This window comes from Canis lupus, chromosome 12 (assembly GCF_003254725.2).
Source record: "Canis lupus dingo isolate Sandy chromosome 12, ASM325472v2, whole genome shotgun sequence".
Lineage (NCBI taxonomy): Eukaryota > Metazoa > Chordata > Mammalia > Carnivora > Canidae > Canis > Canis lupus.
The window spans coordinates 49,270,236-49,295,205 of record NC_064254.1 but is presented as its reverse complement, the minus strand read 5'-3'; the positions used below and the strand labels follow the sequence as shown (position 1 = coordinate 49,295,205).

General features: G+C 39.7%; 2 protein-coding genes across 4 annotated transcripts in view; both read right to left on the bottom strand.

The window, feature by feature from the left end:
- Window positions 1-769: 769 nt before the first annotated feature.
- On the bottom strand, window positions 770-24,707 carry GJA10 (gap junction protein alpha 10). Of its 3 annotated transcripts, none has more exons than XR_003135649.2 (5): window positions 24,673-24,707; window positions 22,188-22,289; window positions 5,688-7,140; window positions 1,622-2,164; window positions 770-1,517 (listed from the first exon to the last, which is right to left on the bottom strand). XR_003135649.2 is itself a non-coding variant. In XM_025444462.2 (4 exons), the coding sequence occupies exons 3-4, from the start codon at window positions 7,122-7,124 to the stop codon at window positions 2,126-2,128; spliced, it is 1,476 nt and encodes a 491-aa protein (XP_025300247.1). In that variant the 5' UTR covers window positions 7,125-7,140; window positions 22,188-22,289; window positions 24,673-24,707; the 3' UTR covers window positions 770-2,125. The 3 variants fall into 3 exon arrangements, 1 of the variants encoding a protein (XP_025300247.1); XR_003135650.2 differs by having other exon boundaries at window positions 1,998-2,164; XM_025444462.2 differs by having other exon boundaries at window positions 770-2,164.
- The window catches only part of CASP8AP2 (caspase 8 associated protein 2), a 37,122-nt gene continuing 34,615 nt past the window's right edge, over window positions 22,464-24,970 (bottom strand). Inside the window, exon 10 of the mRNA XM_025444461.3 lies at window positions 22,464-24,725. Coding sequence (XP_025300246.1) covers window positions 24,669-24,725 — 57 coding nt within the window. The 3' untranslated portion in view covers window positions 22,464-24,668. The remainder of the gene's footprint in view (window positions 24,726-24,970) is intronic.

Genomic DNA, 24,970 nt, shown 5'->3' with positions numbered 1-24,970 from the left:
CTTTGGAGGGATTCATATCTACTTTCAGGGTACAATGAGGATTCTCAGATCGGCTACTGCTATACCAGTTCCCTCCAACAGTTTTGGGATCTATTTAGAAATAACTATGCTTTAGGCAGCCCCGGTGGCACAGCGGTTTGGCGCCGCCTGCAGCCTGGGGTGTGATCCTGGAGACCCGGGATTGAGTCCCCCATCCGGCTCCCTGCATGGAGCCTGCTTCTCCCTATGCCTGTGTCTCTGCCTCTCTCTCTCTCTCTCTCTCTCTGTCTATGAATAAATAAATAAAATCTTAAAAAAAAAAAAAAGAACTAGGCTTTCGAACTGTTCTAGAATTTTTCACTCTTCTCCAACCCATCTCCACCACCCCTCAATTATCATGCACGAGCTAGACTGTAGTTGATGTTTAACATCAGCTGGCAATAGTGCCCAGAGTGGAATGGGTTTCTAATTCTCCCCCTTGAGCATTGTCACTTTCCAGAGAGATGGAAAAAGCTATTCATCCCACATCCCATTACTCAAGTGCCTTTCCTTTCACTTTGATTCAAGAACCATGATACCTTCTATCCTCACACCTCTGGCTCCTTCAGATCCCCACATACACCTGCCACTGGCCTGCTCAGTCAGCCAGAAAGAGGCATTACTGGTTCTTCATGGCTAGCTTTTCCTCTTCCCCCTTGAAGACAGGTGCATCCCTGAGGCAGTGAGCCTCATCCTAAAGCAAAAGATGGAATCCATCAGAGACACACCAGCATTTACTAGAAGCATCACCTTTTACACTCCTTTAACGTTTATTTATAACTTTTATTTGTTAATGACCCTGTAAAGGCTTCTGGGGGTAAAGGAAATTTAAAGGAAAAAAAAAAAACCCGCTGCCATACAGGTTTCTGAAAGAGTCTCTCATAATAAACCTATTGACAGCACACAACAGAACACCAGTGAATAAGGAAGAGCCTAGAGACTTGAAAGTGAAAGGTAATATATTGTCTTTGGCATCTATGCATAAACATACATTCATTCATCCAACGCTGTGCTGCATGCTGGGCATCCAAGATTTAAAATGCACAGGCCTTATCCTTATAGCTTCCACAGGCTAGCTGAACAGACAGATGTGCAAATAAATCATTGCCCAGGGGCTGCTGATTGTTATGGACGAGAGGCAGCACGGCTTCACAGCTTCCTGGAAGGGGTCTGCACCTTGGAGCAGCTGGGACTGGGTTTGAATTCAGCTGCACAGCAGACACTTCAGCTGTGCGATCCTTAGCTGTGGGGCAAGTTACTTCGTCTCTTTGAGCCTTCACTGATCTATAAAACGGGGATGAATAATAACTTTACACAGCTGTACAAGGTAGAATGAGTCCTCATCAAGCACATGGAATATGGTGGGCCCCTTAAGGGCACGCACACACTTGGACTTGGCCCCAACATCGTTTTCATCCACCTGGTCTTCACCGGCTCTTCTAGCAACTCACTGTGGAACAGATCATGCCTCTTCATATCTCCACACCTCATTTCCACCTCTGCAAAGTATGGGGACAGAGAGACTCAGTAGCCATTGGGGCTAGAAGCACAGAGCAGCCCCATCCAATGCCGGGCTCCCTTCCACAGCATCCCAGGCAGTTACCCAGTGTATCAGGGTCCTCCAGAGAGACAGAGCCAATAGGAGATCGATCGATCCATCTATTCAATGGTTCCAGCTGCTGCTGTGCCACTGCAAAGCAGGAGTGCTCTCTGCAGTGAGCAGGGCAACAAGTCCCACCAGGCTGCTCGGTGGGGCAAGGATAGCCATTTCTTAATCCTTCTCCCCTCAGAGTGTCAGGAGCTCTTCCCCCGAGATTTTTTTCTCCTGGTGTGCACTTCCTCCCTGTCTCATCCTGCCTGACAGCAGACCTGCCCCCCAGTGGTGAGGCCAGGGGCAACCAGACATTGATCCCAGCCCCATCTGGGAAACGTCTCCTGTGGGCCCAGCTGGGAGCACCCTGTACACACACACCCATCACCTGGTGGGTGTCCCTATGGAGAGAATGGTTCCTGCAGTTCTTCTTGCAATTTGAGCTAACAAAAGTGCAACTTTTCTCCTGCAGATGCCAGCTGCTCCTGGGTCCATTTTTCTAGCCCCACGCATGGATTATTTTTTCATAATAGATGAAAGTTCTAGAAGCATGTTCTGAAAGAAATAGGAAACAAGACAAAGCAAAATAGATCCAAAGGGCTTGTAAAAGTCAGTCCTGCCCACCCAACTGGGACTACTCTGTGTATGTCACAAATACCAGGGATCCAATCAAAACCTGCTGAAGACAATTCTCCCTAGGTTGACTCAGAGGTGAATGACCATGTAAGGGGTTCTATTCCCTAAAAGATCCAAATCCCATTTGCCATCTTCTTATACTTTTTTTTTTAAGATTTTATTATTTATTCATGAGAGAAAGAGGCAGAGACACAGAGGGAGAAGCAGGCTCCATACAGGGAGCCCGATGTGGGACTCGATCCCAGATCTCCAGAAGGTAGATGCTGAACTGCTGAGCCACCCAGGGATCCCTCCATCTTATCCTCTCCCATTGTTTTTTATTGTTTTTTTGTACAAAATCCAGGTCTGAAACTGTAAGCCAACCTTTTCCAAAGCTCCATTTTTGCTCAACAACTCAGCCGGCCCTCTTCCCCAGGCTCATCTGGCCAGAATGAAAGTCTGCTTTCCGTGCCCAGCCAAGTCTGACCTCAAAGAACTAACCTTGATAGGAACTTATCTAGCAATCAACGAGTTTGGACTTGAAGAAATAGTGGGGTTTGCGTGACAGCAAGGGAAATGTCTCAGAGCATAAAATCATGGCTCCTCTAGGTGGCTTTTATGGTCTTCTAGAATAGTATGCATTTCTCTTGCAGAACAGTTCCAAGGGAGACATCATAAGTGGCAAAGGAACTGTGGTTCTAACCAGAAGTCATTTCACTCTGAAACATCAACTGCCAAAATCAGAATGCATCTGACCGAGTCCTAAAAGTTCTACAATCCAGGGCCTAATACAGTGTAAAAAAGCAGATTATAGTCAATATATTCACAGTGATGATTACAATCCTTCTTGCTGCACTGATTTCTAATTAAAGGTCCCTCTGTTGGCAAGAAGCATGATGTGTCATCCACAGAGCCCTAGGGTTGATAGTTGGGGCCTCAATCCCCAAGTCATCTTACCATTTGGGGAGTAAAGTGGCCTGTCGACCCTGTAAGAGACTTAGTGACCATAAGTGACCATAAGTAGGAAAGCTCTGTGTCCAAAAACATTATTTGTAATTCCTAGAAACATAAAAAACAGGGAAGAAAGAGAAGAAAAAAGATAGGGGGTCTGTCATCTTCATCATCTTTTCTCCAGGCTTAAAAAAAATGGCTGGCCTCACCCAAAAGATAATCTGAAAGATTTTTAAATATCTGCCTCAACTAAACACTTTGGTCTCTCCCTCAATTCTCTGCCGACAGAAAGATTCCTCTCACGTGGAAGGAGGTATAAGAAAGGGAAAATGATTAAAATTGTCTTGCTGACTTCACAAATGTAGGTAAGAAGTAGTAACCACTGGCAAGTTTACTGTAAATAGTGGTTCTCAACCCTGGCTGCACATTGCAATCACCATTGGAGCTTAAAAAATACTAACCTAGGGGTGCCTGAGTGGCTCAGTCAGTTGAGCAGCCAACTCTTGGTTTCAGCTCAGGTTAGGATCTCAGGGTTGTGGCATTGAGCCTGCATCAAGCTCCTTGCTCTCAGCAGGGAGCCAGCTGGAGATTTTCTCTCCCTACTCCCTCTGCTCCTCTCACCCCTGTTGTGTGCAGTGTGTGTGGGTGTGTCTAATAAATAAATAAATCTTAAAAAAAGAAAAAAGAAAAAAAGAAATACTAATCCTAGGGGCACCTGGATGGCTAGGTCAGTAGAGCATGTGACTCCTGATTTGGAATGATGAGTACGAGCCCCACATTGTGGGTAGAATTTAAATATTCTGATCCTGCAGCCCACCCCTAGAGATTTTGGTTTAATTCTAATTGGATGGGTTCTAGGCATAAAGATTTTTTAAAGCACCCAGATGATTCTAACTCAGCCAGGGTTGAGAACCCTGCTATAGGTTGGTATGGGGTTCCAAGTAGCCACACACTTATCCTAAACACAGTCTCTGGGTAGATGACTGGTCACTGACAAAAAAATGAGTTTCAGTTTGAAAGAAGTATTATGGGAAAAATCTAGATAGGATGATTCCTACTCAATATATGCTTTTAGTGCATAACAAAGTATCTCTAAACTCACAGGAGATATGAAACTGGGGGAGAGATTCAATCATCACAGATATAATCATTATCATTAACAGGAGAAAGCATGTGTGTGGAGCTTAACCAAGTGACCTCAACTAGGAAGTTCCCCCACTAAACTTGGGGGAGTTTCCTTTTAATAGAAAAAGCTGTTAAGAACAGTGGATAAAGCAAGTGTCATTCTTTTTTCCAGAGTTGAGAAGAGTCCATAGTAAATATCCATTATGTCTTAACAATGGCCAGGAAATGTTTATTACACATTGGCTTTTCAGAAAACAGAATTAAAATCAATACAATATTGATTTTAGTCTTTGTGAACTATATAGCCAAATATTTGTAATGTCTTTTAAATGCCAGAGCTATTAAAAACAATGGAGCACACCCTCCTTCCTTAATGAGACATGGGCAACTCAAGGTTACAAATGATCTCTCTTCGGATCCCTGGGTGGCGCAGTGGTTTAGTGCCTGCCTTTGGCCCAGGGCGCGATCCTGGAGACCCGGGATCGAATCCCAAGTCGGGCTCCCGGTGCATGGAGCCTGCTTCTCCCTCTGTCTGTGTCTCTGCCTCTCTCTCTCTCTCTCTCTCTCTCTCTCTCTGTGTGTGTGTGTGTGACTATCATAAAAACAAAAAAAAAAAAAAACAAAAAAAAATGATCTCTCTTCTGATCCATTTTCCACACTATGACAGTAAAGAGCCTTCTAAAATGTAGTTCTGATCCAATCTCTTCTCCACTGCACTCTCTCAATGGGTTCTCCATTGTCTTCCCACAAGACCTCCATGGCCCTTCTCCAGCCTTCCCTGTCCATAGCCTTCCTACTTGCCAGTGCTCCAACCACACATAGCTCCCCAGACAGCACTACTGTGTCACATCTCTCAGCCTTTGTCTGTGCTGCTCTCTGTACTGCGATGGCCTTCTTTCATGTGTCCCAGCCCTCTTAGGTCTGGAGAAACTCATCACATCTTTTAAGACTCAATTCAAAAGTATGAAGCTTTTCCTAACCCATCCATAAAGAATTGACCACCCCCTCCTTTGCCCTCCCACCCCTTCTAACATGGCACCTTACATTTGATCACATTTGTATGCTCACCTGTCTAACTTTCCCATCTAGACTCTAAGTCCTTTGATGGCATAGACAGCATTTTATCCATTTATAAACCCAGCACTTACAAGAGTGAACGATATAAAGTAAGTTTTCAGTAAGCGTATACCATTAATTGAATTTAACTGAATGTATTGAATGACTGGATTTAACTGCCCATAAATTAACCTCCCTCACCTCCTCTCTCTCTCTCTTAACACACACATATACACACAAGGAAGCTGGAAAAGGAAGGCTAAGAAGTAGCCAGAGTGGAAAACCTCTTGCAATAGTTCTATGTTCAGTCCAGCTGTCTGTCTTTACTTACCATTGATGTTCTGTACCCAGTGGCTGAAGGCAGAAGTGAGGGGCTATTTTCCCGGTGCAGAAGGTCCAAGCAAGAGCTGTTCCGAGAATTGGAGCTTCCTGAGTCACTGTGCAACTGTCCCTTTTCAGACAGCAATCTGGACAGAAAGCTGGCCTTGCGACTGCCTGGGTAAGATCTGTCTGTCCAGACCCCACTTTTTCTCACACTGCCATTGCTGTCTCTACAGAAACTGTGCAAATCTGTGAGAGGCTCTCTTGAGGATCGTCGACCATGGGACTGCTCCCAGGTTCCTACTGCATAGGATTGGTAGTGTTTAGAAGCCATCTCTGTACCTACCCAGGACTGGGACTTTGCATTTTCTAGGCCAGAGGAGAGGTCTGGTTGCTGTCCCGGGTGCTGAATTTGAGTAACGCCATCCCAGGGACATGGGCTGTGCACATGGAGCTGTCCTCTGTACTGATCCTTCCCGGCCCACTCTTTTTTAACATAGCAAGGGTCTACTTCAACTGGCATGGGCTCTGAGCTTTGCCACGTGGTTTTAGACTTTGGCACACTGGCTCGAATGACTTGCTGTTGATTGTTGGCTTGAAGTAGAGAGATTCTTTTAGACAAGGGAGAGCAAATCATACACTCCTGGGCCACTGAATATTTTTTCAAATGGAATGGGGTTCCACTTTCCTCTTCAGTGCCTTCATTGCTGGATTTCTCATAAAGTGCCCTCGTGATTTTCCTGATTCCCAGATGAAATATTTCCAGTACATTGAGGAACAAAGAGATGGCTGCAATGCTGTGCATAAAGAGCATGAAAATTGTCTTCTCTGTGGGCCTGGATACAAAGCAATCCACTGCATTAGGGCAAGGTGGTTGAGTGCATTTGTAAAGGGGGTGCATCTGAAACCCATAAAGAATAAATTGGCCTATCATGAACCCTACTTCCATCACAGATCTTGTCAAGATATGTAAGACATAAGTACGCAGCAGACATCCTTTCAAGGGGACTTTGTGGATTCTCTTCTCTTCCTCTAACCTTTTCAGTTCTCTATCTATCCTTTGTTGCTCCTCCAATTCAAGTTCTGGATTCTCCATCTGGACTCGGAGGTGTGACTTTTTCCTCTGTCTCTCCTTCTCAAAGGCCCTAAGTCTATAAAGCGCATGGCCCATATACACCAGAGAAGGAGAAGACACAAAAATGATCTGTAAAACCCAGAACCTGATCAAAGAGATAGGGAAAGCATCATCGTAACAGATATTGTTGCAACCTGGCTGCTGAGTGTTGCAGGCAAATGCTGACTGTTCATCATCCCAGACATCTTCAGCAGCCACACCAAGTACCAGCATTCGGAAAATGAAGAGAATGGTCAGCCAGATTTTCCCCACTATAGTTGAGTGGGAATGAACTTCCTCTAGGATGCCACCCAATAAATTCCAATCCCCCATGGTAAGAGGCTAATGTCTGAAACATACAGAAAACACTGAAGTTATTAGCACTCATGGATATAATGTTCAACAACACAGGCTCATCAATAAAGCAGTTTCTTTTTTCATGTCAGCAAAACTATGAGGGATTTTCCAGCCCTAATATTTAAGGTCCATGCTTGATTGAAATAGGATACTTTCAAGGAATATGTTTTTGGAAAACAAAAAACTAAAGACTGATCCAGTTTCCTGCCTATCCTCTCCTCTCCCACACAAAGTTGACTATCATCCCACCATATGCAATGGCCCTCGTATTTGTACAATGCATTCATCACAAATTTTGATCATTTTTCTACCTATATCAGATGTCCCATTGACCAGACATCCTACATTAACTTTGTTTACATTTTTATTTACTTACTTGACAGAGAGGAAGAGACACAATCAGGGGGAGAGTCAGGCAGAGGGAGAGCGAAAAGCAGGCTCCCCACTGAGCAGGGAGCCCAAAGTGGGGCTCGATCCCAGAACCCTGGGATCATGACCTGAGCTGAAGGCAGACACTTAACCAACTGAGCCACCCAGGCTCTCCTATCCTATGTGATCTTAACTAAGTCTCAACTTTGCCAGGAAGTTTTTCCTTAACCATCCCAAGTCAGAGAGATTTTTCCCATTCCTGAATACCACTCATCTGGCATTGTATATACCATGAGTTTTGTGATGGTTATGTCTTATGTCCCTCTTCATGGAAAGGTATACTTTCTGCAGACAGAGACACTTTCTATAGCATTTTGTTCTTTACACACAGAAGGTATCATTAAATAATACTGGGATGAAATGTCTTTCCATTTTAAAACTGTTCCTTGGCTTTATCACTGGAATAATCAACAAAAAAATCTAAGTAGATCCTCATTATGTATTGTCTATGGATCCCACTGCAAGTAAGAAAAATCAACCAAATAAGCCCTCTGGGATAGGCACAGGGTAGCAGTAAAGATTAAGCAGTCATAGAAACAGTACCAGACATGTGATTATACCCACAAAGCCACATCTGGAACTGCATGTTTTCATGAAAGCTTTGCTAATTTAGAAGAAAAGTGAATATAAACTGCTTCTCTAGCGAGCTTGGGATCTAGGAAAGAACCAAGTATAGCTGACATGAATAGGTTATTTGGTTTACCCTGAAAAAAAAAGAATATTTTTAAAGTTCGATGAGATTAAAATACTTAAATAGGTCAAAGGCTTCTAAGATGTGGAAGACTTCCCAATACTAAAAATGTGGAGGAAAAAAACAGAAAATGTTATTAAGTTAAAACCAATAATGAAAGAATTTTCCCCTTCCACAATTCATTCATTCAATAATATTTACTAAAATCCTAGAGCCAAAGAATTCAACAATGAACAAGATATACTTGGTCCAGCTTGCATAGTACTTAGTAAGGACTCTCACTAACATACAAAATAGACAAATACTGAAAAAGAATAGATGAATATCAACTCAAAAACACAAGACAGAAAAAAAAAAAAAAAAACACAAGACAGGGGTGCCTGAGTGGCTCAGTCAGTTGAGTGTCCAACTCTTGGTTTCGGCCCAGGTTATGATCTCAAGGTCATGGGAACAAACCTCAGGTTGGGCTCTGCACTCAGCTGAGAGTCTGCTGAGGATTCTCTTCCTTTTCCTCTCCCTATGCCCCTCCCCTGCTCTTGCATTGCTCACAATGCAAGTGCACTTACTCTCTCTCTCAAATGAATAAATCTTTTTTAAAAAAACAAGAGAAAAAACATAGAATCATTCAATTTTCCCTACTTATATCCAAAAATAAAATAAATCCCAGGTGGAATATGGTATTAAATGTAAAAAAGTTAACTATGAAAGTATTAGAATAAAATATAAAGGACAAATGTTTTATAATTTTGAAGTAGAGGAAATCTTTTTTAAGCACATCAGTGCCAGAAATTACAATTGAAAAATTTTTAGATTTTACCCAACAAAACTGAATGGCAAAAGTGGAGATGTCCAGAAGGCATTTGGGTCTCGAGAGTAAAAACAACAAAAGGTACAAACATGGGGATCCCTGGGTGGCTCAGCGGTTTAGCGCCTTGCCTTTGGCCCAGGGCACGATCCTGGAGTCCCGGGATCGAGTCCCACGTCGGGCTCCCGGCATGGAGCCTGCTTCTCCCTCTTCCTGGGTCTCTGCCTCTCTCTCTCTCTCTCTCTCTATGTCTATCATTCATAAATAAATAAATAAATCTTAAAAAAAAAGATGTTTAAAAAAGACGTTTAAAAAAAGGTACAAACAGGAGATAAACATTTACAATTTGTGAATAATCACTGAATAGGTAGAGATCATGCAGGGACAAGACAAAGTAAGCCAATGACAGAACGCTGAGAAATAGCATAGGAAAATAAATCTACAAATAAAAATGAAAAATGGACAAAGGGTGGGTGGGGGAACCCTAAGAATAGTGTCACTGAAACCAAAGGACAAAGTTTCAAGGAGAGACACACTGCCAAATACACATATTTCTTTATAAATTAATTGGGGGATATACCATGCTCAGGGATTGGAAAATAGTATTTGTAAACATGTAAATTCTCCCCAAATTAACTGATCCATAGATTCAAGGTGAGATTTTTATATCAGAGTAAAATAAAATCCTATAAATGTGTATACATATTTGGTATATGGTATATATCTATATGAGCATGGAGAAAAAATACAGGGCACACACTATGAAGTTAATATAGATTACTGGAGGGGCAGCCCAGGTGGCTCAGCGGTTTAGCGCCACCTTCAGCCCAGGGCCTGATCCTGGAGACCTGATCCTGGAGACCTGGGATCGAGTCCCACGTCGGGCTCCCTGCATAGAGCCTGCTTCTCCCTCTGCCAGTGTCTCTGCCCCCCCCCCCATGAATAAATAAATAAAATCTTTAAAATATATATATATAGGATACTGGAGGTCTGTAGAAGGTGATGAAGGTATAGGGGCAAGGAGAGGCAAAAAAGAAAAAGAATAAAGACTCTTCTAAGCATGACAGATTTTTATCCAATGTAAATTATTTATGTAAATTTTTATTTGTATATACATACATATGTACACATAATTTTTTAAAATAACATTTACTTAGTAGATAGCTCTCAGAACTTGGGAGGGGTATTAATGAAACATTTTATTCTATGTACTTGTGAATTGATTGAAATTGAAAAATTAGGAATGTAGTTATATGTAGTACTTGCAAATAAAAAATTAGATTTTAGATTTTTTTTTTTTTATTCACAGAGACACACAGAGAGAGAGGCAGAGACACAGGCAGAGGGAGAAGCAGGCTCCATGCAGAGAGCCCGACGTGGGACTCAATCCAGGGTCTCCAGGATCACGCCCTGGGCTGCAGGCGGCGCTAAACTGCTGCGCCACCAGAGCTGTCCTAAAAATTAGATTTTAAAACCTTGGACTTATGCCTCATGAACTGAGGCAGTAATTTACTAAGTTCTATCCTTTCTTAAAGTTTAGGTCCTTTCTCATCATTTCTTTAAAAATTTTTGGACATTATTTTTTAAAAATCACTCATTTAGCACTTAGAAAAAAATCTAGACTTTCTATTTTATATAAAAACCCTGAAATGGGAAAGCTAACTCATTTCATTAACTTATTCTCTAGTTGGCAGTCCTAAACTATTTAATGCTTTTTTCTTTTTAAAGATTCATCCATTCATGAGAGACAGCGAGAGAGAAGCAGAGACACAGGCAGGGGAGCCTAATGTGGGACTCGATTCCAGGACCCTGGGATCAGGACCTGAGCCAAAGGCAGACACTCAACCACTGAGCCACCCAGGTGCCCCAATATTTAATCCTTTTTATTGCCACTATCTCTTTAAAACTTGGTAATCATTACCTTTACATAGCAAGTAAAAGAAAACTAGGTCAACATGAAAAATAAAACTACAATCATGCATATTGGCATGCAAGAGCAAAATCCTTCACACAAATATTCCCATGTTTCCTAAACGTAACTACTTTTTACCAATAATGACTACAGGTCCTAGAAATATTCTTGAATTTTATTATCAAATACTAATTTAGCATCTCCCATGTAAAAACTGGTGCCCCTTTCCTGAATTTTAGTTCAGATCTTATCTTTCTATCCCCACAGGGATTTCCCATATTTCTCTAAACAAGTAAGTCCACATATTTACCACTTACCTCATGGGTGGTCAAAAAAATAACAACTGGGATCAAAGAACCTTAAAGTTGGACCATGAGTGGCTTATTAGTGAACAGCTGCTGCTGGTTGCAGATATAAAGACTCTGATCAACTGTGTGTGGGCCAGAATCCAGAATGAGCACAGTAATTTTGATCAATACAGTCTAACCTACTTCTCCCTGGAGGTCAAAATGTCCTTTGGGGGCTTTGCAATTCTCTTGTAATATTTTCTAATTGACACCATGCCTGAGCCTCTCCTGGTGTATCATATTTAGAAACAAAAAGTGAGACAAATGAGAATTTTCCTTTTTTATTTGTGGATGATTACAGTGATTTGAGTTTTTGGGTGCATTTCTTCCAACTGATTGCTCTGGGAGTGCATGTAACAGATCAATGGGACATGTCCAATTTCATTCAACAGCTGCCTGGGGTGAGTCTTGCCTTGTCAAATGTGAACAAGTAACAATGGAATGACAAACCCAAAGTGTTCTTGCAAATCATGCTAGGATGAAAGTAGAAACATTGCAAAAAGAGATCAATAGACCAGAGAGGGAGCCGGCTACATGTCTGTAGATTGTTCTAGCAATATTCCATTAGGTTGAAACAGACAGCTGAGGATTTTTTTTTTTTTCAGTACATAATCTGAAAGCCTCAGAGAGCTATGACAGATTTTTGTGGAAAAAGCATTTAAATTCCAGAGAGGTCAAATGACTTGCCCAATGCAGGGCAGAGACTATGTCTCCTAACCCCCGGTCTTGTAACATCAGTCACATCTCAAATACACAGTCTTACTGCTATCTTAGAGGAGTTGAAGCAAGGGTATCACTAGAACCCAGTGATGATACCAAATGACAGCTCCTGTGCATTTTTTTTTTAAGTAAGCTCCACATCCAACATGGAGCCCAACCTGGGGCTCGAACTCATGACCCTGAGATCAAGATCTGAACTGAGATCAAGAGTTTGTTGCTTGGGGAGCCTGGGTGCCTCCGTTGACGGAGCATCTGACTCTTGACTTTGGTTCAAGTCATGATCTCAGCATCATGGGACTGAGCCTTGAGTCAGGCTCCACGCTCAGCGTGAAGTCTGCTGAAGACTCTCTTCCTCTCCTTCTCTCTCTGTCCCATTGCCACCCCCTCCTCTCTAATAAATAAATATTTTAAAATTTTTTGGAAAGTATATAAATTAATGATAGTTCCTAAGTATCATCTAACTATTCTATTTTCATATATTTAGTCTTAAATAATAATAAAAGCTAAACAACGAGGTTAAATTTCCACTATCTGGCATACTAGCCTGAAGAACAAATTGTTAGAATTAACTAGAAGCAAAAACACATAATGTATTAATATGTGTATTTTTATGGCATTGAGCACACTGTTCCAGAAAGCCCTTGACATTTAATCCCAAAATTCACCTGAAGAGTAATGAATGTAATACCTTTAAAGCATCTTGTCAAATATTAAAATCATACATTATGCATAGAATAATCCAGAAGGGTACACAAGAAACTCTTTTTTTTTTTTTAATTTTTTATTTATTTATGATAGTCACACAGAGAGAGAGAGAGAGAGGCAGAGACACAGGCAGAGGGAGAAGCAGGCTCCATGCACCGGGAGCCCGACGTGGGATTCGATCCCGGGTCTCCAGGATCGCGCCCTGGGCCAAAGGCAGGCGCTAAACCACTGCGCCACCCAGGGATCCCTTTTTTTTTTTTTTTTTTTAAGAAACTCCTAATATTAGTTGCCTCAGCAGAAGGTAACTGAGTGGCTGGGGAAGAGGTAAGATGAATCTTATACACTGAATCCTCTGAACAGCAAATGTATCACCTAATTCAAGAAAATGTTTAAACTAGGCAGTGAAGTAAAAATAAACACAACTATATGTCAATTTGTTTTTTTTTTAAAGTCTCCTGCAGATGTATCAATCTGATCACTCCCTTCTTGAAGACTTTTTATTTTTATTTTAAAGACTTTATTTATTTATTCATGAGAGACAGAGAGAGAGAGAGAGGCACAGACACAGGCAGAAGCAGGCTCCATGCAGGGAGCCCGATGTAGGACTCGATCCCAGGTCTCCAGGATCACACCCTGGGCCAAAGGCGGCACTAAACCGCTGAGCCACCCAGGCTGCCCTCTTGAGGACTTTTCAGCAAGCAGGTGAGTATCTTTAAGGCAGAGGCACACAGTGGACAACTCTCCCATAATCTCACAATAGTTTAAAATGGCCTAGTGAGGTTAAATAATCCTGCCCTGCTGCTGGAAGTTCTACCCACTGCCTCATCCCCAACCAGCCCTAAGGCTCAGCAGGAATTAGCACACTAAAGGAGGAGAACCACTGCCAGAGAGAACAAGGTTGTGTGTGTTTTTCCCCAAGTTCCTCCTTTCTCCTTCACCAAGTTATGTTGAATCTGTGAAGTCACTGGCAGGCCCAAGACACACTCAGAGAAACAGAAGGGAACAGAAAGTTTAGAAAGAATAAATGTCCCAGGATGGAGGAAGATGCACATGGAGTTGAGAGCTCCACTAGTTACCGCCTCTGTGCTAGTCAGTGGTACAGATACCTACTGAGTCCCCACATTCACCGCGGGGGGGATGACATAAATTCCCTAGAGGCAGAAGAGGTTGTTGGTTTCCCATAAGCAGCTGTAAAACATTAGGACTGGGAAAGACAACATAATACCAATGAAGGGAAAGTACGAGTAATATAGGATAGAAGCTGCAGAAGAAGAAAGCTCATTTGTGCCAAGTCCCTCGTCTGTTACTCAGATTCAGAGGAAATAAGAGATTCCCAAGAGAAAATGTAAGAAATAATAGGAACTGGGTTAACCCATCAGGTTCCAAGCAGAGAATTTGGTGTTCTTCAGATAAGTTATCATCCTCCCCCCCCAAAAAAAACATGCCAATTACAGAAAAACAGAACTGCAAAATAAAAGATGAAAACACTATAGCAGCAGAACCTAAAGTCAATTGTTGTTAGGAATTTCAATTTATAAAACGGTAAAAACAGGCAGTCTGGATAAAGCCAGCCAGGATGGAGAGTTCCAGACTTATCTATTGAACATCCCTACTTCCCCCAATCCAAAGACTTGCCAGAGGAATTAATTTTGAAATCTTGTTTTAAAATCCCTCCACCGGGGTGCCTGGATGGCCCAGTGGGCTAAGTGTCTGCCTTCAGCTTGGGTCATAATCCTGAGGTCCTGGGTTCAAGCCCCACAGCAGGCGCCCTACTCAGCAGGCTCCCTGCTTCTCCCTCTCTAGCTCTGCCTCTGCCTCTCCTCCCGTCATATTCGCACACTCTGATAAAATCAAATCTTAAAAAAAAAAAAATGCAGCATTGACTCTCATATTTAGGAGACATCACTGCTTAATAAACAGTACTTCTCTTACCACCTTCAGCCAGTTGCCTCTCCCAGTACCAGGATGTATGCTCATGAACCTAATTTAATCTATTACTTTGGTTATCAATTATATACCCTTACAAATTTATTTTATAGGTATGCTTGCACATGTATAAAATGACATGTACAAAGTGATTCATTTGCAGGAGATAGGAAATGCCAGCATGTCCATCTACAGGGAATCGGTTAAATAACTATGATAAATTCACACAATGGTATATTTCCAGCTGTCCAAAAGAATAAGAAAACATACTGATATGGAACATTCTCCAGTGTATTGTATGAAATGAAAATAGCAAGGTACATAACTCTTTTCTTTTTGTAAGAAAAGGGAAGAAATAAGAAATGAAAATGCATAAGGTAGTAGTAAAAAATATGCACAAGAAATTAATGAGATTACCCTAATAGGGTGGACAAAGAAAAAGACAGAAGCAAGTCTCAGAACGATACATTTTATAACTTCTTTTTTTTTTCTTAGGATTTTATCTATTTATTCATGAGAGACATAGAGAGAGGCAGAGACAATAGGAAGAGGGAGAAGCAGATCCCTGTGAGGAGCCCGATGCAGAACTCGACCCCAGGACCCCAGGATCAGGACCTGAGCCAAAGGCAGACATTCAACCACTGAGCCACCCAGGTGCCCCCATTTTATATCTTCTTAATTTTTAAACCAAGCTAATGTATTACCTACACAAAAATTTCGATTAAATTTCAAAATAATTTACCCACGAAGCTGAATTTATGCCTTTCACAACTCTTCTCTGCCTTGGCGTCCTTTAAGGACCAGATCATACAGCATTTCCTCTATGTTGCCCCAATTTGTTGCCTGTAACACCAGTATATCACTTCTCACAGTTAACTTGGGTGTTTGTCTTCCCAGAAGCTGAACTCCTTCAGAGGAAGAATTTTTCATTTTTATCACCAGCACCTATCACAATGTCAGGACTTAGGCACCTCAATATGTATTTAATTTTTAAAGTATACCTCAGTGCATTGAATCAAATCAATCATAACCATTGGATCATGGCACACTGCCATTATTCTTTCATGTAGATCTTTTTGAAAATATATTTTTAATACTATAGTGAACATCCATGAACCCACACCAAACTGAGTAGAACACTGACACCATTTTCTAGATGCTTCTTCCCTAACCCTTCATTTGCCTTCCTCAATTTAGACATAGAGCTTACAGCCTTCACAAAAATTAACTCAAAATGGATCACAGACAATACAGTTGTCACCATCTTGTCTGCAAGTTACATCAATTTTCCTGTCTTCTGCCATCATTTAGGCCACAGAGTCTAGACAGTCTTGACATCCCCAGAACATCATACTGGGCCACATTATACTGATTGGATCTGATGAGAAAGAGGTAGCAAGTATGGTAGATGCTTTAGTAATAAGACATGCAAGCCACAGGACGGGATATAAACCCCCATCAAAATGAAGGGGCCTGCCACCTCAGTGGAGTTTCTGGAGGTCCATCTCTTGCCAAGTGAAAAGATATGTTGGTGTCCTTTGCACTAAAATAATTGCAAAAACAAAATCCATAATGCTTGATAAGCCTTTATGAATTCCAGAGGCCATTTGATGTGTTACACTACCCCCACTTAACGATTAAGCTGTAAGGCTGTCAGTTTCCACTAGGGAACAAAGAGAAGGCTCTGTAGCAAGGTCAGGCTATAATACAAAAGCAGTGCAAGATCCCAGCAAATCAGATGAGACTCAAAGAGACTACAGCTAATAAATATGTTGCATGAAGTCTCTGATAACCCTCATCAGAAGAAATCAGAGTGGATACCTCCAGTGTTTTATAACAAAGCTGTGTACCCTGTTAGAAACTGAATGTCTGACCCTGGGTAATCAAGGGACCAGGTGACCAAAACTGCCTAGAATTAACCGGGTTTTATCTGACCCACCCAACCATAAAGTTGAGCACAAAAAGCAGCATTCATCAATAAGAAGATATGTTATATAAATAAGCAGGCTGAAGCAGATCTGAAAGATACAAGTTGCATAAGCAGGTAATTCAGACTCTAATATGTAATACTGTACCTCTCTTCTCACTCACTCAACACCTATGGCTTCATGTGCAGCCCCTTATAACCAGTTATCTGAGAAGAAAAAGATTTGGGCCTGGCTTCCAGGTGTTTCTGTATTACATGCTAGCACAAGCCAGATGTCGAGTGCTCTATTACAATCCCAATCAGGACAGAATGAAAAAGGGAAATTCGGGGAGCCGCGGTGGCTCAGCGGTTTTAGCGCCACCTTCAGCCCGGGGTGTGATCCTGGAGACCCGGGATCGAGTCCCACATCAGGCTCCCTGCATGGAGCCTGCTTCTCCCTCTGCCTGTGTTTCTGCCTCTCTCTCCTTCTGTGTCTCTCATGAATAAATAAATAAAATCTTTAAAAAAAGAAAGAAAAAGGGAAATTCTCCCCAAGGATGGGGGTAGGAGGAGGCATAGAACTTTATATATATATTTGTCTCCTTCACTCAGAGAGAGGGCCAAAACTAGAATCTATTCAAGGACAGTAGTTAACAGCATAACTAGAAGGTTAGACTTGAAGAAAACATAATTGGATATATGACAAAGTCTAGGGAAGCAGCAACGTGAGTGCATTCCTAACATCATACACAAAGAGTGAAGACTGTGTCCCAAGTGAATATTCACAAAAGGCATCTGCTTATTGAACAGAATCTCAACAATGAGGTGGACAAGATAATGCATTCTGGAAATGAGTCTCTTTCCCTTGCAAACCCAGTGCTTAGTGTAAAAATGGCCATATGGCAAGAAAGCTTTGTATGAGCTCAACAGTATGGACTTCCCCTTACCACAGCTCTTTTGGGTACATCCACTGTATAAGTCTTAACCTATCAACCACGAAGTCAAAGTTGAGTCCAAATATGGACTAGCCAACTACTGAGTAGCAGGTGTATTACATCACACTGACTCTGTCCAAGGAACAGGAAGCAATCATATTCTTAGAATGGCATTATGGAATACCTATTCACCACTACTGTATTCCACACATTTTCTTTTTTTTTTTTTTAATTTTTATTTATTTATGATAGTCACACAGAGAGAGATAGAGAGAGAGAGGCAGAGACAGAAGGAGGCTCCATGCACCGGGAGCCCAACATGGGATTTGATCCCGGGTCTCCAGGATCGCGCCCTGGGCCAAAGGCAGGCGCCAAACCGCTGCGCCACACAGGGATCCCTCCACACATTTTCTATTGAAGAAACTCATTTCACAGCAAAATAGTTTCAGCAAATGGGCTTATGCTCATCTTTCACAATCTCATCAGAAAACAGAAAAAAGAACACCTTCCAATGCATTTTTATGAAGCCAGCATAACCTGAACACCAAAATCTGACAAGACATTAAGAAAAATTTTAAGATCAATCTCATGCACAAAAAAAAAAAAAAAACCACAGAAAATCCTAAATAGCAAACCAAACCTAATATTACATATAAAGGATCTAATACATCAAAGTTAGGCTTATTCTGAGATTACAAGGTTTATTTAAAAATCAATGTAATTCACATTTACAAAATAAAAGAACAGTTTAATAAAAATAAATATTCACTCATGATTTTTTTTAAAGCCCTTAGGAATGGAAGGAAACTTCCTTAATTTGTATCCATTCTTTTTTGATTTACAGGAAGTCTCATATTTTTTTAAAGATTGATTGATTGATTGATTGATTGATTGATTGATTTATGATAGACATAGAAAGAGAGGCAGAGACACAGGAGGAGGGAGAAGCAGGCTCCATGCTGGGAGCCCGACGTGGGACTCAATCCCGGGACTCCAGGATCACACCCTGGGCCAAAGGCAGGTGCCAAACCGCTGAGCCACCCAGGGATCCCCAACAGGAAGTCTCATATTAATAAAATATTTTAAGTTTCCACTATAAGATCAAGAATAAGACAAGAATGTTCACTAGTATCAATTCTAAACATTATTGTATTAGAGTTCTTAGCCACTGCAAAGAAACGAAAAAAAAATTAAGATTACAAAGGAAGAAATAAAACTATGATTTGTACAGAAAATTCAAAAGAATCTACCGATAAATTTTTAACATATATATGACAGTTCAGCAAGTCTCTAGGTATAAAGTCAAGTGTATTTCTGTATACCAAAAAGAAAATGAAATAGTTTATTACAGGATCGGATACTATCAAACAGTAAGAATGAAAAATATGCAAGACTTACACACACACATACACACATACATTGTTATTTAGATAAATTCATTTCAATAAATAGTGGGATATATCATGCTCAGGGATTAGAAATTTCAACATTTTAAAGACGTCAGTTCTTCCCAAATTAATTGATTCATGGATTCTGTGGAACTTGATAAACTGATTCTAACCCGTATGTGGAAATGTGAAGAGCCAAATGCATCCACTACAATGGTGAGGAAAGAAAACAAAGTGACAGAATTTGTCTACTGAGTATCAAAACTTACTATACACTACAGTAATTAAGAGAGTGATAATGTGAGTGCAAGATTAGAAAAAGAGACCAATAAGCAGAAGAGATTGCAGAAAGAAATTCATGTATACATGGGAATCTCATTTGTTGCCCAAGTGGCAATGAAGAGTGGTGAGGTATGGACAGTCTTTACAACAAATGAGACTTAGTCAATAAGATGTTTTTTAAAAATAGGAATTAAAGTCAGCCCCTACCTCACACCCTACAAAAAAATCAATTCCAAGTAAATTGTACATGTAAATGCGTGAGGTAAACCAATAAAAATTTCAGACATTAACATAAGAAAATATCTTCATCATCTTGGAGTTGATAAAGATTATCTTCAGTAAGTACTACTATAAATTAAAAGAATGATAAACTAGATCTTCATTAAAATGTCTGCTCATCAAAAAATATGTGACCCAGTGAAAGGCAAACCACAAAGTCAGAAAAGGGATTTCCATGTACAGAATAAAGGGATCATATCCAGACCATATTAATAGTTCCTCCAAATTAGTAAGAAAAATAGATCAGAGACTTGAACAAGGACTTTACCAAAAAAAGGGTATTCAAATGGCCAACATTCAGGAGAAATCACTCCACCTTAATGACTAAGATGAAAGACTTACCATACTGAGTGGTAGAGGGCATGTGAAGAAATTGGAACTCACACTACTGAAGACATGTAAATTGGCAAATGCACTTAGGAAAACTGTTGGGCAGCGTTTACTAAAGTTTCACATCTGCATACAACTAATAGGTATGTATCCAACACAAATGTGTCCATACGTGCAGCAGAAAAACATGTACAATGTTCAGACCAGCATTATTTAAATAACCCCCAATGGAAACATCCTAAATGGAAGATTCTCACAAACCTGAATGAGCAAAAGTCAAACAAGGGTGTATATGATGTATCATTTCATTTGAAAGTTCAAAAACAGGTAAAGCTATCCTACGGTAGTATCAGCAATAGCACCGATCTCCAAGAAGATGGATTAGAACTAGGAATGGGGGGGTGGGACTCTCTGGGGGAGCTAACAAAATTCTCATTTTTTACCTGGATGGTGTTATAGAACTGTTCACTTTGTGGGAATTTACCAAGCTACTTTTCTCAGTGCCAGACTTTAATTTTTAAAATTCAAGATTTCGGGGTGCCTGGGTGGCTCAGTATCTTCCTTTGGCTCAGGTCATGATTTCAGGGTCTTGGGATTGAGCCCCATGTTGGGCTCCCTGCTCAGTGGAGTCTGATTCTCCCTCTTCCTGTGTCCCTCCCCTCGCTATGCTTTCTCTCAAATAAAATCTATTAAAAAAAAATGAAGCTCAACATTTTTAAACTTGTACCTTCATCCTAACAAGACAAGAACTCTTAACATTCTCATGGTCCCTTGATCTCCATCATGTTGGTATGGTCTAAAATTAATTCTGAAAAAAAAAAAAAAAAAAAAAAAAACCTAATTCTGGATTATGGATATGTCCTTTTTTCTCTTTCTTGCCCTATTTACACTTTACCAAGATATCTAACCATTCTTACTGCCTAGCTCTTATACTATCTCCTGGGCTTATTTTTTGTTGAGTATTTTCTCAAAAAGTGGTTTACAATATGGATTTTTGATTGGTAAACCTTAATGTTTAGACCTCACATTTGAGTAACAAGTGGATATAAAACTTTAGATCCAATACTTCAAAAGGTTTTCTTACAGCCAATATTGCTCTTGAAAAGTCTGAGGTCAGGGATCCCTGGGTGGCTCAGCAGTTTAGCGCCTGCCTTCCGCCCAGGGCGTGATCCTGGAGACCCAGGATCAAGTCCCATGTCTGGCTCCCTGCATGGAGCCTGCTTCTCACTCTGCCTGTGTCTCTGCCTCTCTCTGTGTGTGTTTCTCATGAATAAATAAAATCTTAAAAAAAATAATAAAAATCTCTTTAAAAAAAAGTCTGAGGTCAATCTGATTCCTATTTTTTTATACAAGAAAAACTTTTTTTTTTTTTACAAGAAAAACTTAAGATTTTTCTCATTATCTGTAATACTCTTAAATTTCAATGTGTCCAGATGTGAGTACTTTCTTCTTCATTAGTACTTTACGGCCCTTTCGAACTTCAAATTTTTTCTTATCCTGGACCCCTTTTGTTACTTAAATGTTGGTCCATCAAGCTCCGTCCTTCATCTCACTTAAATCTATATCCATGTTTTCTTTTTCTTCTTTCTTCTGGGAGAGTTTCTCAATTTGATTTTCCAACTTACTAATTTATTCTTCAGTTGCATCCATCCTATTTTTATTCCACTTTATCACATTAATATACACATTAAATACTGTTTTTTTACTTAATTTTTTTTAAATCATTCATGAGAGACACAAAGAAAGAGAGAGAGAGGCAGAGACAAAGGCAGAGAGAGAAGCAGGCTCTATACAGGGAGCCCAATGCGGGACTCAATCCCACGTCTCCAGGATCACGCCCTGGGCTGAAGATGGCGCTAAACCACTGAGCCACCCAGGCTGCCTTGTTTTTTATATTTCTATTTGGGTCATTATTTCTTATTCTTACATCACATTGCTATAATCTTCCCTTTATTTCTTTTAATGTTTATGGGCTTACTTTTAGATTCTGATGGTCTTATGTAATCAATTTTCTTTTGAACCAGTGGCATCTCTTTGGCCTATGAACTCACTTACCTGGTGGTGTAGGCTCTTTTGAGTGATAGTATGCTCTAAGGAAAGGCTGAGGGCCAGCCCCCTGGGCTATCTTGAGGGTTGAAAGACAGGCAAGAAGATAAAGCCTGATGGTGGACAGCCCCAAAGCTACTAAAACCACAGTAAATTATTTCAGTTTGTAATCTACCAAGTAACCCTTCAGCATAGAGCTCCCTCTTCAGATATCATGGAAGAATTGGCAATTTCCTAAGGCACTTCCTAGAATTTAGGGCTGACACTGCAACCCACCAGACCTATGAGTCTGGAGGGGGAGGAGTGAACAAATAATGCACAAACTAGTCAATCCTTACCTGTTTTCCCCCAAATCTTCACCCAAAAGGGCTTTTGGGCTGCCCAGATTTTATCTGTGAGGACACCTGCAGCAGAAGTCTGGTTCACTGTACTAGTACCTGCTGTAAGAAAGCAGGCAAAGGCAACTGGTTTTCTCTAACGAATCTACTCACATTCAGCGAGCCATATCCCCACCAAGAACCAATTCAAAACGGCCCCCATGTCCCCTGGGAGTTTACTTTTTTTCCTTTTAATCATTATCTAAACACACTAAAAGAAACATTCTAATCAAAATATAACAGAATTTACATGGCTTTATTTATACATTACTGGTATTGAAAGCAAACTTTATACAAAAAGTTTTATACATATAAAAAAAAATCCTTGGCTAGGCAAAGCCCTTTATGTGTTTGTATACACACAAACACACATACACACACAAAGTATTTTACATCATTGTAATTATACATATTTACATATACACTATTTAAATTATTTTACAATTTACCAAAATGAGAGGCAATTAGAAAAGCAAATAAAAATGGATGAAAACAAACTAAATAATCATTGTTTAAAATGCTACAAAATTATTCTGAAAAATCTAGAAAAGAAAGTCGTTTCTCTGAAATATCAAAACTAAGGTTTCAATGCCAATTCACTGTTGCTTTTATCTTAATAACAAGTTCTGTTTAAAAATAAATATCTTGACCAGTAACAAGTGAGCAATCAGACTGATGGCTGGAACAAGCTAAATATGCTGACTTGAGATTAAAAAGTCAGCGAGTAATAGCAAATATTGATTTTCATCTAGTAACCAAATATGCCATAAAACTGCCCTCTACTTCCCCATTTAAAACATGAGGAATTCCAAGCTTCTGTGTAGTATGGAATATCAATTAAGATTCCAAAAAGTTCAGCAATTTATCTGTAATATAAGAAAATGCTGAAGTTATGATTCTATTTTTCTTACATGACCCTTTATAAGGTGTTGTTCTTTAAATGAGTTCACTCAGATATCAATGTTAAAGAACTAGCTTTTTACAGAATCAGTTTGGTAACTTTATTGCTATACTCTGATTTTGAAAGAATTTAATGAGACTATAGTACTTGCGAGGAAAAAATGAGTTAAGAGACAGCTAGGATTAAAATAACCTACTGTTTCTGCTATCATGCAAGCAAATAAAATTTCAAGTATCAAAGCCATTAGGATTTTAGATTTGTAATGGAACTAATAAACATAACTTCCAGATACAAGTTTATTCTTTCATGAATGTGTTTATCTTCACAAGAGAATGGAAGTCACATTTTAAGATAACATTCAAGTAAAATAAAAACTCAGCTTAATTTCTTAAAGGCAGTGAAAATTTTAAAATCCAGAAAATCTGAAAAATAATCAGGCCATTTGGAAAAGTTCTTAAAGAATAAGATGTTTTCTATTTAAACTCTCCATTATTCAATCTTACATTCTGAATTATGTAAATAGGATTTTAACTTCATAGTAAACTGCTAAACATCTTAAGCTCTCACTAGCAATTGAGTTGCTTAGAGAGGATACTGAAATTAACAGATTATTTCAAGACAGTAATTTACATTGGGTTCAGAAATAGACTTAAAACTCAAAAATATTCAGGATGCTCTACACTAAGATCTATGTCCCAATACAGTTCCTATTCAGATTTAATTTAATTTGAACTGAATTTAATTTGAAGTTCATTTGAAATTGGATGTTCTGTACTCAAATAATTATAGTTACAAACAAACTGAAAAATAGTGATAGGTTACATATCTTTACCATTTTCTTTATGTAAAAGTTCAAAATATCTAAGCAATTGGTTTGGGTCTTAAAAAAAAAAAAAAAAAACCTGCTCTAATTATTGCCTTAATAAACCTGTAAAGAAATGGCTTAAATAAACTGAGGAAACATGTCTGTGAACATTATTAATTTAAACTGATATGGTAAATGATGTCATCTATTCAGATGACAGTGGATTTCATGTTTATGAATGATGTATGTTTCATATTTTAAAAGTATTTAGTATTCCTAATTAAAATTTGAAAAAATATTAAATTACAAAGACTATAGACTTCATTGTCTGTGAAATATATGCTATTCAAGAATGTTTTATTTTTCTTCATGTATAAAAAATTTTTTATTAATCATCAAATGCATTTCCCCTCCACCCTAGACTCATCAGCAGTCAGAAGGTTGAGGAGAAATATAATATGCTATGTCAATTATACTTTAAAAAGAGAGAGGGAGAGTTGAGGAGAGATGCCATGCTGATCTGAACTGCAGCAGGCTTCCCTCTGAGCATGTCCCTGTGGATGACGTGACCTCAGAAGCCTGCACGAGCAATCATCCTCCAACCTGTGACTGAAGCAGGAACTCAACTGGGTATCTCTCACCCACTACTCATATCTTCAATGACTAACAGGTCATTAACTGCACAGTAACAGTGTCAAACATTTACTTCACTAGTCTCCTGTAGCAGAACCATTAACTACCTGCATTTTGACTTTTCAAAGAGCTTCATTAGCTGCTGGAATCTTTCTGAGACCTGAAAAATTTTAAACGAGTGTTAATTACAAATGTCTCAATAATCTTTTTTTTTTTAATCTGTGACGAATATTTTCAGAAAACATCTAAAGACAGAGATATCTGCCCTCAATAATAAAGACGTGAAGTAATGTTTGGAAAAATGAGATTTATCTTCATACTAAAGGTGATTATTAGTTTAATTTTTAATATTAAACCTTCTTTAACAAGCAAATGTCATTACAAAACAGCCTGAGATCAAATAAG

Coding starts and splice junctions, on each gene's coding strand:
- GJA10 (XM_025444462.2), bottom strand. CDS start 7,124: ATGGGGGATTGGAATTTATTGGGTGGCATCCTAGAGGAAGTTCATTCC. Junction 2,165..5,687: donor CTGGGTACAGAACATCAATG/GTAAGTAAAGAC, acceptor TATTTCTTTCAG/AACATGCTTCTAGAACTTTC.